This window comes from Mus caroli, unplaced genomic scaffold (assembly GCF_978045245.1).
Source record: "Mus caroli unplaced genomic scaffold, Mus_caroli_1 scaffold_13, whole genome shotgun sequence".
Classification (NCBI taxonomy): domain Eukaryota; kingdom Metazoa; phylum Chordata; class Mammalia; order Rodentia; family Muridae; genus Mus; species Mus caroli.
This window is the reverse complement of record NW_028227268.1, coordinates 57,802,261-57,817,345: the sequence shown is the minus strand read 5'-3', so window position 1 is coordinate 57,817,345 and position 15,085 is coordinate 57,802,261. Positions and strand designations below refer to the sequence as shown.

General features: G+C 45.0%; 1 protein-coding gene across 3 annotated transcripts in view; it reads right to left on the bottom strand.

Moving 5' to 3' along the window:
- The window catches only part of Myocd (myocardin), a 98,242-nt gene that overhangs the window by 29,237 nt on the left and 53,920 nt on the right, over positions 1-15,085 (bottom strand). For all 3 annotated transcript variants that reach the window (XM_021176394.3, XM_029483384.2, XM_085829919.1), the window contains one exon: positions 2,644-2,819. In XM_021176394.3, the coding sequence (XP_021032053.1) occupies positions 2,644-2,819 (176 nt within the window). The remainder of the gene's footprint in view (positions 1-2,643; positions 2,820-15,085) is intronic.

The following is a 15,085-nucleotide window of genomic DNA, read 5'->3' as shown; positions in this document are numbered from 1 at the left end:
ACCTATGGGTTTGTGAAAGCTGCTCGTCTCTCAGAGCCTCAGTGTTCTAGCCTTTCAGACACAATTGCTGAGAGAAAAGACAAAAAGCAGCCCCTGCATTTGCAGTGCTTGGCCCCTTCTTCCCCCTCTGCTTGGGTTAAGCAGAAAAGAACTTGTCTTTTCCTCACAACCATTCTTAAACCAGAAGCCAAGGGGTTTGCTGTCAGAAGAATATGTGCAAGTGGTCTGACAGCCCGTTTGATGTTATCAAAGATGTCTGACTGCAAAGCTCAGCATGGGTGTGCAAGGGAAGAGAGATGCTTTGATTAGGGACTCCTGCAGGAGGAGTGCACATTCAGCCTGCTCTCACGCCTGCCTCCTCCTCCCACTTCACATTTCCTTCTTGGCAGCTTGAAGTGTGCTGTGATGGGGTAGAGATAGGGATGACAGTGACCAGTAACCATCATGGTTCCAGGAAACTGGACCTTGAATAAACATCACTGTAGCTTCCTCTCATCTGGATGGATGTTCCAGTAGGAAAATAATTTCAAATACAAGTTGAGCATCCATAATCCAATATTCCAACATCCGAAATTCAAAACTTTTTGAGTCTGATAAGAAGCCATGAGAAGAAAAGGCCACAGCACAGAACTTAGCTTCATACACACACACACACCACACACATATATAAAACATTACATTTAGGCTATGAGTATATATGCATATCTAAGATACAAGCGAATTCTGTGTTTTGATGTGGATTCTATCCTCAAAACATATGCATCATGAATAGATTCAAATACGCTCTAAATCTAAACACTTCTGGTCCCCAGAAGTAGATATTTTATTCCACTGTCTGTGGGACAATCTCTTGGTGGTCAGGAAGACTGAAGTCTTCCAGAAGAGAAGGGAGTGGCCTAGAGGCTTCCTTCTAGAGAAGAGTGTTGCAAAACCAGGGTGGAAAGCACTTCCATATCATTATTCCTCCTTTTCCCACTCTGTGCACTGACATCTCTTAGGGATCTTATGTTGCCATCTTGTGGCTTTGGGAGATAGAGATAGTGACATTCTGTGTGATCCTAGAATTCACCCAGACATTTAGACTCATAAAGTGATAGCTTTTTCTCCATGGTCCTCAGCTTCAGTGGTACTTACTCTGCAGGACCAGGGAATCTCGGGGGAGGTGTGAAGTGTATAATGTAGCTCGGGGTCCAGTGTGAGCATCAGGACAGTGTGAGCATCAGGGCAGTGTGAGCATCCAGGCAGTGTGAGCATCCAGGCAGTGTGAGCATCCAGGCAGTGTGAGCATCAGGGCAGTGTGAGCATCAGGACAGTGTGAGCATCCAGGCAGTGTGAGCATCAGGGCAGGTGAGCATCAGGGAAGTGTGAGCATCATGGCAGTGTGAGCATCCAGGCAGTGTGAGCATCAGGACAGTGTGATCATCAGGGCAGTGTGAGCATCATGGCAGTGTGAGCATCCAGGCAGTGTGAGCATCAGGGCAGTGTGAGCATCAGGACAGTGTGAGCATCCAGGCAGTGTGAGCATCAGGGCAGTGTGAGCATCAGGACAGTGTGAGCATCCAGGCAGTGTGAGCATCAGGGCAGTGTGAGCATCAGGACAGTGTGAGCATCATGGCAGTGTGAGCATCCAGGCAGTGTGAGCATCAGGACAGTGTGAGCGTCAGGGCAGTGTGAGCATCCAGGCAGTGTGAGCATCCAGGCAGTGTGAGCATCAGGGCAGTGTGAGCATCAGGGCAGGGTGAGCATCCAGGCAGTATGAGCATCCAGGCAGTGTGAGCATCAGGACAGTGTGAGCATCATGGCAGTGTGAGCATCCAGGCAGTGTGAGCATCAGGGCAGTGTGAGTGTCAGGGCAGTGTGAGCATTGGGGCAGTGTGAGCATGGGGCAATCTGAGTATCAGGGCAGTGTGAGCATCAGGGCAGTGTGAGCATCAGGGCAGTGTGAGCATCAGGGCAGTGTGAGCATCAGGGCAGTGTGAGCATCAGGACAGGAGATGTGGTTTATTAAACTCATCATTATTCTTTATAAGTCTGCTTCATAATTTTAGTATCAATTCCTTGCTTTCATATACATGTAGCTTTTTTTTAGAAGGAATGAGGACTAAGCTGTAGTTGTACTGTGTGCTAGCTTTGGGCCAACGTGGTAGATACCTGTTAAAGATGGAAGTAACAGTTGCCTCCTGCTTTACTGAGAGCACCTCTTTCTCCCACCCTCACCCCAGGCCCTCTGATGAGTTTGAGATCAGTCCTGCCAGGAAAGTCTTGGCTAAGTGTGGGATCTCACTGAGTCAACTTACCTTATTCCTGAGACAGAGGCATATCTACTTGCTCACAAGGTAACTGGAAAGCTAACATTGTGAGGAGTTTTCAATGTTTCTAAGACCCACAAGTCCCTGTGCTGAATAGGTTGAGAAGAGACACCAAGAAACTACATCACCAGGTAAGCTGTTGGTGGTGGCATACACTGTAAACCCATCACTCAGCCTGAGCCAAGGGTTGAGCTTGAGACCAGGCTATTCTATATAGTGAGACACAGTCTCATGGTAAAACCAGCAGCAGACAGAGTGAGGGGCTGTAAGCAACACCAGCTACAGCAGTGACGATGTGAAATGTAAGACGGTCAGGCAGGCCAGTCTGTTTTACCTGGATTGTGTCCAGAGGACCAGCCAGAGGAGCCTCAGTGGATTTGATGTCTGGGGTGGATCCTGTAGAGCCCTGGGGGTCCTCGCTCCGAGCCTGATCTGGAGAGAGCCCATCTCTACTACTGTCATCCTCAAAGGCGAATGCATCTGCTGCTTTGGAGAGGCTCACCTCAGTACCTGAGTGAGAGAAAACCAAGGTGGAATCAATGACTTGGAGTGTCCCAGTGCTGTTCAGAAATGCTGCTAAGTGAAGTGTCGCCCCTATGCTAGAACACACATTTTGCTCCCCCAGTGCAGCACAAGTTCAGGGAAGAGTGAGAATATATTTTAAACGATCAAATTTTCTACACAAGAACTTCAAAGCGTATCATCATTCACTAAACTTTATTTCCAGGCTGAGTCATTTCTCAGCGCTTTCTATGGAACCTGTGTCCTTTTGAAAATAAATCAGGAAAAGGGAAAGGAATGGACGTGCTGTGAAGCCACGGGAAGATAATGCAGAGTGACTGCCCCTCTCCTTTGGGCTTTCCAGCACGAGAGAGAATCAACATGACAGACTGCCAGTTGCTTCATCTTCAAAGATAAAACAGGGCACATGGCACAAAATGTTTAGCAGACTTCGCTAATAAGGAGAAGGGAGGCCAGCTACTAAGTTTAAATTCCTAGATGTCAGATTTCGCTAACGTCACCGGTGTTCACGTCCGAGTGGACACTCAACCAAAGCGTGGCTAATTAGAAAAACCAAAAAAAAAAAAAAATGTATCTCGGAAACTTCAACCTGACTCTCATTTTCTCAGTACATGGATTATATTTTCATGTCTAATATCTTGTGTCTTTGTAAGTCCTTCCACAGCTCCTACCATCCCCCAGATGCTTCCTCTGTCCCCTGGGTGGTCTTCTAGGGCAACAGAGACATTGTGCTGCAAATAGAGGCCATTAGATCAGATGGGGCTATAACATTATCCTTACCCGCTTCTCACATTTAACACCACCCATCCCCCCTCCCCCCCTGTCTAGTTTATTGTCCAAGACAGTACACAATGTGCCAAAGCCACAGAGCTCTCCTGACCCCATTCTAAGCACAGCCCTTTCAAAGGAATTTCAGCATTATCGGGAGTCTTTCCAGTCCCCATTCTGCAATCACAATCACAAGAACTTTTGACTCTTACTAGGTATAGATAAGAGACAGGAGCTCTCACCGTGCCCATGGCGAAGGCTGTGAAGAGTTGGGAGAAATGGAACAAATGTGGTTTGGGGCTTGTCATCGCCACCACTGCTGGCATGTGTCACAGCCTCTCATGTGGACATCCGAGTGTCAAATCAGGAAAGAGGCCAGGCAAGGACACAGCAAGTGGAAACTTGAGTGATTAGCTCAGTGGGAAGCCCGCTAACCAGCTTAGATGCTGGGACATCTGCTCTATGGGTCATGTGTAGAAGTCATTATTGCTGTTATAACTATCAAAGAGGAAGTTCGTGATAAAAATGTATGTAGCGGGCTGGTGAGATGGCTCAGTGGGTAAGAGCACCCGACTGCTCTTCCGAAGGTCCAGAGTTCAAATCCCAGCAACCACATGGTGGCTCACAACCATCCGTAACGAGATCTGGCGCCCTCTTCTGGAGTGTCTGAAGACAGCTACAGTGTGCTTATGTATAATAAATAAATAAATCTTTAAAAAAAATGTATGTAGCATAAAAATACCTAATGTACATATTTCACCTCACAGTGGAAGTCAGTGGTCTCTTTTAGATTTAACTTTATGGATTCAGAAAGATAAATGCAAAAAATGAAGTTTTAAATAGATTGGACTGGGTAAAGCATACTAATCAAGAGTTGGGGGTATAGCTCAGTGATAGTGTACTGGCCTAGAATGTAGAAAGCCATGGGTTCAGTTCCCAACACTGAAAATCATATTTTACTCCATTCCCCTCCCCTCCCCCCCACGACTATCCTCATTTAAAAAATAATTGTATAGTGTTCCATTGTATTAGTGGGAACACTTAAAAGTCATACTTGTACTTTGAGGCATGTGTATATGTGTATATGTGCATTCTAGGAATTGGAGATTAAATCTAGGTAGGGTCTTTGTGCATGCTAGGAAATTGTTCTACCATTAAATAATAACCCCAACCCATTCTTACATATTTTAGCACACACACACAAAATATCCGGTGCCAAATCGTTGTCCCTGGAAACACATACACAGACTACCACAGACTGAGCAGATTCTATGTGTATACATATTTGAATACAATTAGTGAAAAAAGAGGTCATGGATTTGAAGGAGGCTGGGGAAGGGTTTGGAGGGAGGAAAAGGAAGAAAGAAATATAATTAAATCTCCTCAAAAATAAAATAAGAATAGGAAATGTTAAGAAAGCACAGAGAATTAACAGAAACCATTTATTGACCTAAATAAGTAAGCGTTAGTAGTTTTTCATCATTGTGTCAGAAAACTGTTCTCCTTCGGTTAGAAAGACTCACTGGATAGGGGCCAACCTCTTCACTGAAACCCAGTGTCTCTCTTCTGTCTCTTAGACTCTTCTCCCAAACACCCGCTCCCCCATTCAGGAATCTGGAGTTAGTTCATACACTGTTTTCAGAACAATCTAAGCTCTGCGGTCTCTGCGAGTCAGGTTCCTACATCAAGACTGACTTTGGACATTTTCCTTTCTCAGGAGAACCGACGCCTGAGACCTCCTAGAGAAGCTCCTCCTGGCTGTTTCCGAGAACGTATGGATATGTTGCCGACTCAGCCCATTCAAAAACATCATTGGACTTTTAGTCACAAGTAATGCCTATATTTAGTTTTTATCCCTGTTGAAATCCACCTGGGAGACCACAGCATGCCTCTGAGGTCTGCTGGCTCACGCCCTGAGCCGATGCTGCACACCTGCATGTGATCCTACCAGCCCCTCAGGAGCACCGTATTCTCTGCCCACCAGAACACCCCGAGAAGCTCATTGTCTCATGGCTCTTCCCATTTCTTTCATGATGAAGGGATTGGGTCTTCTTTATGTGGTCTAATGTTTCATGTGACAAAGAGGTGTCCATAACTTAACTAGAATATGGCATCCCGAATGTGCAAAAATTAGGGAGAAATGAACTGAATTGTGAAATTGTCCCACATTCTAACATGTGGATAGGAACGTTAGAAGAATCAGGAAGAAAGAAGAAGAATGGTGGGTGTTTTGTTTTGTTTTGCTTTGTTTTTGTTTCGTATCCTACAATGATGCAATTATGTGTAATGGAAGGAATAGAAGAGGAGGAGGAAGAAGAGAAGGAGAAGGAAGAGGAGGACAAACGGAGCATGAGAGACAGAGAGACCGAGAGAGGGGGAAGGGGAGGGGGAGGGGGAGGGGGGAAGAGGAAGGGAGAGGAGGGCGCAGATTTCTCTAACAGAGCCAACTAGAATAAAGCAGGTTTGTGAGCTTTCAAACAGCCATGGGGAGCCAAGCATTTTCTCCACTCTGGCTGGTGAGGATATGGAAAGTTCTGTTTTCTGCAACTGTTTCATGACAGAACTGGGAGCCTTTGGACCCCCAGAGTCACTTTACAGAAGAAGGTGGCTAAACCAACCACCCTCCCTGTTAGCCATAAAGCCCTTGGGAGGAGCCACTTGTTATTTAAGGGAGAATCGTCAGCCTGCCTCGGGTGGAGGGTGGAGAACACACTAGAGAAGCAAAGGATCTGCCTCGGTACACATACACTGAAGATGCCCCCATTGACCTGATGCACTGCCCACTGGCAAGTGGTGACCTCAAGCCAGGTCACTAGAATAAGGGAATAGATGGTATCAACTTGCTGTCTATAGGTTCCACATTCTTGGCATTGACTGGGACCGACAAAATTGCTTCTGTTCTGAACATCTACAGGCATTGTTTTTGCTATTACCCCTTACCCCTTGCAGTACATATAGCATTACACAGTGTTTGTGTGGAATTAAGCACGGCAGCTAGTAGATAGGTGATTGACATAAAGGGAGAATGAGTGTGGATCATGTGCAAACAGTATTTCGTTTCACAGGAGGGACTTGAGAATCCCGAGCATGTCATTGTGAGGGACCCTGGCATTAAGCCCCTGTGGATATGGAGGAACAACTTTCTGTAATCGGTTCTATTTTTTCCCTTAAAGTCTGAAGGGAGCAGGTCCTCAGCTATTTCTTCCACTTGCACCTTTCACACTTCAAGAGGGGTAGAGGTGATCAGATAAGATATGGTAAAGAGGTTGAAAGTCGGGAGAGAGGTGGTGTGTGTATCTCCCTGGGATAATAAGAGAATCTGTCAAAGAAATGTGGCCTGGAGAGTGTCCACAGCAGTTACACAGAAGAGCTGGTGATGCAAAGTTGTCTAAGAACTCCCGGAGAGGAGGGGGGCTTGGGTGGAACCTGAAATGACTGTCAGCTATGGGCAGGACAACAGAAGGGTGCAGGGACTTGGATGGTGGTGGAGAGAGGAAGAGACCCAAGAGGGACCGATAAACAGAATTGGTGTAGTGAGGGAAAAAAGAAACTCTACCAGCTAGAGGAGAGAATTATTCTAGAATCCACATCCTACACCATCAACTCAGAGTTTCCCTGCTGAAGCCACAAGTCACAAGTACATGAAACAGAGCACGCAGAACTTGTTCACATCCACACAAAGGAGCAGGGTGAGTGCCACCGCCCCAGATGTGATGGATGCCTGGTACCCAGACAATATGATGTGGCCAGCTCAGATTCTGCCAACAGGTACATTTGAGGACCACTAAGGACTGTGCCATCATATGGACCACCCCAGTTCCATCACCTTCAGGGTTGCAAGTTGTTTGGGTTTGTTACTCTCTGGGCAGAAGAGGAAGGGAGGGACAGGGAGCCTTCACACAGCAATTCTTCAGGCTTACAGAGGAATCCCTCAGAGCTGCTGCTGCCACCGCCACCACCACCTTACTTTCACAAGATGCTTAAGGCCCTCATGGGTTCTAGAGTTGGAAACACTTGGGGCACTTTGCTTTTCTTGGTTCTATTACTTCAGAGGGTCTCAGTTTCCCCCTCTATAAAGTGGGAATAATGAATGGACCTACCACTCTAGGTTTCAGGAAATAATATCCCCCCAGCACCGAGTCACGACCTGACGTGAACTGTTCAATCATGTCTAGCTGCTCTGGTGGCTGATACTGTTTTTGTTTAGAAGCATCTGCCATTCTCAAGTTTACCATTATCAAAAACAAAAGGACCACCCAGGAAGCAGTTTATTTTGTGGTCAGCCTCTTAAAGGCCCAGTGCAACTCCATGGTGAGGAACACTCTTTTGTCCAGAGAGGCTCTTATTTTCTGGGAAAATAAGGAGTCAGCTTTCCTAGGGTAAGGAGAAACTCTGTTCAGGACAGGCCACCCTCTTTGCTGGTTCAAGCCACGCTGATGCAGAGAGGGACACAGGTCACCTTCTGGTCACCTTATCTGTATCCCTGTGGAACATTCACATCGATTGCACTGCATTGTGACCCTGGGCCTCTGCTCCAATCTCCCACGACAAGAGGCTGGCTGGGAGCTGCTGGAGAGCAGAGTGCTGGCTATTGTCCCTCCAGACACGTCAGGCAGTGTGATGACAAGGACCTGCTCTGAGAAGCCCTGACATCATCCTCTGGCTATGCCCACAGGACTGGCTCTTGGCACTGGCCCCTTGGGACCTCAACTCCCCCATTCCCTGGAAGCGATTAGATGAATGAGTCAGCTGTACTTTCCTGTGTACGCACGTTTAACATTCCAAGATTAAATGAGATAATTGGAGGCCTGGTTACTCTCTCCCTAGAACCTGTACCCAGGGCTATGAAGGAAGGGTGGGGCGCAATGGGAGAGGGCACCACCTGATGTTCTACCTCCAAGTTAGTGTCCTGAAGGGCAGGGGAGCTGTTTTTATTTGGGGACAGACTGACTGACCATCCCTAACATCCTCCAGAATGAAAATGAAGCAATATCTGTTTTCCAAGGGCGAGTGCCACAGGTCATTCCCATAGATGTAGATATTGTTTAATCTTGCCTGTTGTCAAGGAGACTTGATGAGATCCACCATATACTATCGTCTATGGCCTGGTGGTTCCTCTACTTGAGAGAACTCAACTTCTCTCAAAGGACATCAGTAGTCTTCATTATAAAATGGATGTGAACTGGTACCCAGGGTTCCCTTTCCTCAGACCCGTGACACCTCTGAAACTCCTCTTGTATCTCTTGATCGGATCTTCATAAATCAGGAGAAGTGCTAGCTTCTATGTATATGTATTACATGTCAGCTCTAGAGGTCAAATACTAGAGTCAAAGAATATTATTCAGTATGAACATGATATACTCCCCTGGTCTCCTTCTTCCCTTATGGGACAGCACTCAATGTCCCTGTGTCACCTGTCAATACCTCCTGCTACCCCACAGGGATCTTGCAAGATATCCCAAACTCCAACTGCCCATCTCTCAGCAGTACTGAGGTGGGTTCTGCAGCACTGATGGTGTTCAGGTCACCAGGCAGCCCTGCAGAATCGGAGGGCCACTTTCTTCCCTCAGCACCCACCCTTTCTCCCCCAATCTGCCAGCTCCTCCATTTTAGAATCCTACCCTAGTTTTCCCAGAGTTTTTCTTCAGAAAAGCATTTGACATAAATGCCATGGTGGATTTCTTTCCCCTAAGGATCGTTTGTACTTTGGAAGTGATTTCTCATTGTGGAATGGTAGAATTTTGTCCGTGAGAAAGTAAGGCATGCCAAGGCAAACAACCCTACTATCTGGCACAGGGCCATTGTTATTGTATATCTGCCTTTAAAATGCATGATCAGTGTCAAAACTCCTTGGTCTCTGAACATGGACCGGGTTCTGAGCGAGCTAAAGAGGTTGACTTTGAGGTAAAGCCTGTAGGTCACAGAACAAGATATGTTGAATAAAGAGGCCTTCAGATACATGACAGCTGGAAATGGATGGCCTTGGTGGGTCACACATTGGTTTCTATATTTAAAGGTTGTGGTGGTAAGATGAATTTATTTTTGACAACAGAGCTACATATTCTAAAACATTGGTTGAATGGAAACTGAAGTGCTGACTTAGATGGAAAACCTGGTCCAGTCCAAAGACAAGGTTAGAAACCTTTCAGTTGTAGCTGGAGTCCAGGGTCCTCCTACTCTTTGAGGAATCCAGTTGGGTTTGGTTTGCCTCAAGCCAGGAGTCAAACCTATGGACAAAACCCTGCTTCCTCTGGAGCTAAGAGATACTAGCATCCTGTGAAGAAAGTGTTTAATGATCATGTGATTAGAAACTATTAACATGTGAGAAGAACCCAGGGCTCTCAGTACTGAGGAACATCTGAGTAATAACGACCACTCATAAACATAACAAGGCCATTCTGCATTCTGTAGAGAAGTTATCAGTCCCATAAATATCATGTTGGTTATAAGCCATGTCCTGACATGATGAAGTTTTTCACAAAAGGATGATAGGCAATCAGATGTCCTCTGAGTGGTAGCCGCAAGAGCCTGAGCTTTGTATTCCTGTACAGTACGCCATTCCAGAGAGATGAGAATGAGACCAGGTGGAGTCTCTAAAACCATATTCAGAGAAGACACTCACAAGTCAGACAGGGGATCAGTAGCTGGCACCCAATAAGAAAGAAAAGTCTGTGGTAGGAAAAGCCCAGGCGGGAAGGCTCACTGTCAAAATGTCCTTGCTTGTGTTAAGAAAGGTTCTAGATCATTCTATCTTAGGCTTTGATTAATCCTGGAGGGAGGGAGACAACATCCCAGTAGGCCTCTCAAGTCTGGGAGGAACATAGAAACACAGCTGGAGAGAGAACCACAATGTATAAACACAACTGGAACGGCACGTGCACGAAGAAGAGGAAATACACAGAGGCTGTGGGGCTGACAGAAAACACCACACAAGCTCATCCCCGCCTCGCCACAAAAGGAATGTGGTCCCTAGGAGTAATGGGCCAGAAAATGGGCTGGGTCATCTCTGCTTCTGTGAGGGCTCTAGCTGCTATTTCTACAGCTGGACTCCAGGCAGTCTTGTGATATTTCCTAGTGTATGGCCATTTGATTGTGAGACCCATAAGCTCAGAAGGGGGCACAGGGATGGAGGGACACATGCTCTATTGTCTGCTGGCACCCTCTTCTGGGATTTTCTTAAACTAAAACAAATGTATCTGTAGCTGTCTTCTTCAGCTATCCCTTGTTTATTCTGCACAGATTTCCTACCATACAACAGTCCCGAGTTTATCTCTCTGCTCTTTCTATGCATTGCTTGCCATACTCTGAACTGCTAACACACTTAGCAGCTTTGACTATGATAGTTAACACACTTGCAAGTTCTGATCATTGATGGAGTGTTTCCAGTGGAGTCTAGCACATTAGAGAAGAGAGTCAATAGCTATTAGGAAGAAATGCATGCATGGAAAGACAATCTTATGTAGTCTGTCAGTTTAGATTCCCATATGTGTTGAAGATTTGCTTGTGAGTGCTTTCTTCTGAACTAAGAGCCACCAGAGGGTGATGCTGAGTGTCTGGTTTTGCATTACTGATGGGCCCCTCACATTCAGAAGTTAAAACAAGAATTTGTCTCTTTCCCCACCTCACTTCTCCACTGTATTCCTGCCTTAATGAGCAGTGACATCATTAATTTTGCTCAAGAGAGAAACCCATGTGTCACAGGGTAATCAATGAGCATTCAATGCTGGCCGTATCAGACTCTCTTTTCATATACTCAAATACAGGACTTATTTCCAGCTCATCAGCTCTTATCAAACAAGCCTATCAGTCTTCCAATGGAGTTCTGACCTTCCCCTGTCTCTCACAAGCCCACTTCACACCAAAGATATGATCCAGTCTGCAAACACAACCTGATCCTGCACACACACACACACACACACACACACACACACACACACACACTCACTCACTCGTGGCTCACCAGAACCAAACTTCCTGTGCTAACCATTACCTTTTATTTTAATCCCTCAAAGATTATGTTTCTCACCTGGACAGTAGTGGCATACACCTTTAATTCTAGCACTCAGGAGACAGAGACAGGTGGATTTCTGAGTTCAAGGGCAACCTGATCTACAGAGCAAGTTCTAGCACAGCTACACAGGACTGTTCAGGGCTACACAGAGAAACCCTGTCTTAAAAAAAAAAAAAAAAAAAAAAAAGCTAAGATGGTTAGATAGATGGATAGATGGATAGATGGATGGATAGATAGATAGATAGATAGATAGATAGATAGATAGATAGATGGTAGATAGGTGATAGTTAGGTGATAGATAGTAAATAGATAAACAAAAATAAACAGAAAAAATACGTCTTCTCTAGTTAGAGAATTTTAAAAATGGTTCTATCAGTGTGCTTAATTGAGAAGAACTAAGGTTTGAGACTCCTCTGCTTGGAAGTCACACTATAGGCTGCTTTTGGAATTTAACCAACTTTTCTTCCATTACTGTCCCTGGCTCCCTTCCTTCAGGACTCAGTTGGGACTCAGTGTAAGTTATTGGTGGGCTCCTGATGATTGTTAAGTAAGTCTTCAGCATCTAGCTATTTTTTGTGGTGTGTGTGTGTGTGTGCTTGTTGTGTACATGTGTGGAGTGTGTGAGTTCAGAGGAGCTATCAGCATTGATTCTTCATCCATCACCTTGTACCTTATATTTTGAGGCAGGGTCTCTCACTGAAACGGGAGCTTGCTGATTTGGCTAGACCTACTGGCTAGTGAGCTTCAGGGATCCTCTTGTCCCTCCTTCTCCAGTGCTATAGATGGATATATCTATATGGATGCTGGTTTTCATGTTTGTGCAGCCAGGGTTTTTCCCAACAGAGCCATTTCCCTAGCCCTGACCTCATTCTTTACATCAATCATTTGTGTCTACCTGCAACAAACAACCTTAAGACACAGTGATTACTGCAGTAGAGAGATTTACAGATGAGGCTGTTGAGCCTCTGTGAGATGAAGGGACAGCATCTACAGGGTCACAGAGGTCAGGTTCAAAGCCAAGCTGTTGCATCCCAAAGCTCTGCTTTGTGGTGGTCATGGGTCCAACTCAGTGCCAGGGCACTGGCCTTAGCATCTGCGAGGCCCTGGATTGGACTCCTGCAAGAGCAACGTCCCTAGAGAGCAAACCAAAAATCACATCTCCAGCTCTCCTCAGACAGCTTCTCAGCAAGCAAAACTTGAGGCAAATTGGATTCAAGTAAAGATGTGGAGCCAACGGATCTTAAGAGTAGAATCATAAACTTCTCTTTTATAAGAAAAGAACCAGACTGCCTTCTAGTGAATGTAAAGGAAAGTGGAAGAGACAATACCCTGAATACAGTAATTAACAGTTAATTAACTTGAAAGTAAAGAGTCCAGGTTGAGAGATAGAACCACAGCAGTCAATACCACATACTGCTGGAGACCCATGGACTTTGAAGTGCAGGAGGAGAAGGAGAATTTCCAGCATGCGGTAAATCATACAACCAATATAAGATATAAGTTTGAATACACACATAACTATGAGTGTCACCATAGAAAGTCATTAAAGAACAACTCTCGAGACAGAGACCAGGCTTTGAGGACATGAACAGGGAGCACTCATGCAACTGATCGTGGGACCACCCTTAACACTTTCCCATCACTCAGACAATTTCAAAGGTAATTATCAACTATTTTGTGACATGTATAAGGATAAATCCCCCACGACTAATGACAATTTGACATCACGATAATGCAAAAGCTGTAGGCTTTCAGGAGGAACTTGACTGACAAATTTGAATTTTCATCTTTTCCTGGGCCAGCTATACCCTCTTCAATTCTCTTGGTCTTCTGGTGGCAACTGTAGTCAGCCACATTGTCACAGCTCGAAAGAAACCCCGCTCCATAATGTTGTGAGGGTGGGATGCTCTAGGCTGGGATGTGCAGGTGTAGTGAACATATTTTCAGTTTGGGACCCGTCTATTTGCATATGACCTCACCGTACCTCAAGGAGCCTTTGCGTGGTTTTGACGTTTAAATCTGGCCAGTATGTTGGAATGAAAACAGTGGAGAACAACATTATTCATGAATGCCATGACAGGATAGCTATTTATCAAAGGCTATGTTCCCCTTTCCATAGTGTGGAGTTTCTGCTGGGAAACAGATGTAGCTCAGTCAGGGGGCCTTTCTCAGCCTGCATGCTGGTCTCACAGCGAGCACAGTGTAAGCAAGGTTTCATTTTTAGATTTCACTTGCTAGATCCAGAGGGTGACAAAGCGCTACACTACACTTCTAAAGAAAGTTTTACTGGAATGCAGCCATGCCCATTTGTTTACTTATTGCCATGGTTACACCCCCACTACAAGGGTGAGTGGAGCAACGGTTGTGACAGACTGAGCTTATAGTTTACTCTCTGGCCCTTTAAGAAAATGAGCCATCCTGCTTGGAGGATGGTGGGGTAGTGGAGGACGATAGGGCCACAGGAGTAAGGAGAAATTAACAAATGCCGTGACACACCAAGTAATGTCAATATTGGCGCAAATGCATAAGATCCTAACGATTTCTAAAAACAGAAACACCAAAGGTGGCTTCCAGGAGTGTTAGGGTGATTCAGAAAGAAAGCAATACCAGGTGACTATGTCACAGGCAGAAACGCTCTGGGCATGTCACTGGTCACTGTCACTTCCCACCCTTTGCAAGCAATTTACTCTGTATCCTCTTCAAATTACCCTTAGGGAAGAACATGTTCTTATTGTCTATACCAAAAGCACCTGTCATAGAGAAAAGTGGTTGACTAGAGACTTCCAGCTAACAGAGAAACAGAATGAAAACTTGTGGGCATCAAGCTGTGGTAATGCAGATAAACATACTGCAGATGGCATGATGTGTTGTGACACTTATCAACCGGGGTCTTGTACAGCCCAGTCTGGTCTCATGTTCGCTACCTCTGGCTCCTATGAAGACCTGTCGACCTCTCTGCAATAATAAGATTCTGCTAAGCAAGAGACACATGATTATTCAATTGCCTTAAATGTCATTATTTATTGTGCATATATGAATTATATAGGTTTTATATGCCATATACATAATTTTATACACAAGATATGCATTTCTCTGGCCCATTTAAAAAAGAGCCATCCTGATAGATCTATATATGTAGTAAAATTTTATTTTTTTATTTTTGTTTAACATCTGAAATTTTTTTATCAAATTAATAATTTTATATTGGTATTGTTAAATGAAGTACAAGAACTATTGAAATGGTAGTTTGCATGGATAGCTTTAAGGTGCCATTGCTTGTATAATACATAGGTTTTCAACTACCAGCCAATGCACAAAAATGGAGCAGGGAATATGCTTTGTTTGTAGACATAGACATTTCTACTTACACAAGGTAAACGGAGAAATGTATTGGAACTATTAAGAAAATCTTCAATGATGCTAAGAAATGTGTAAAATGTATGTTTCCAGTGTCACATTGATTGGAAGGACCTGA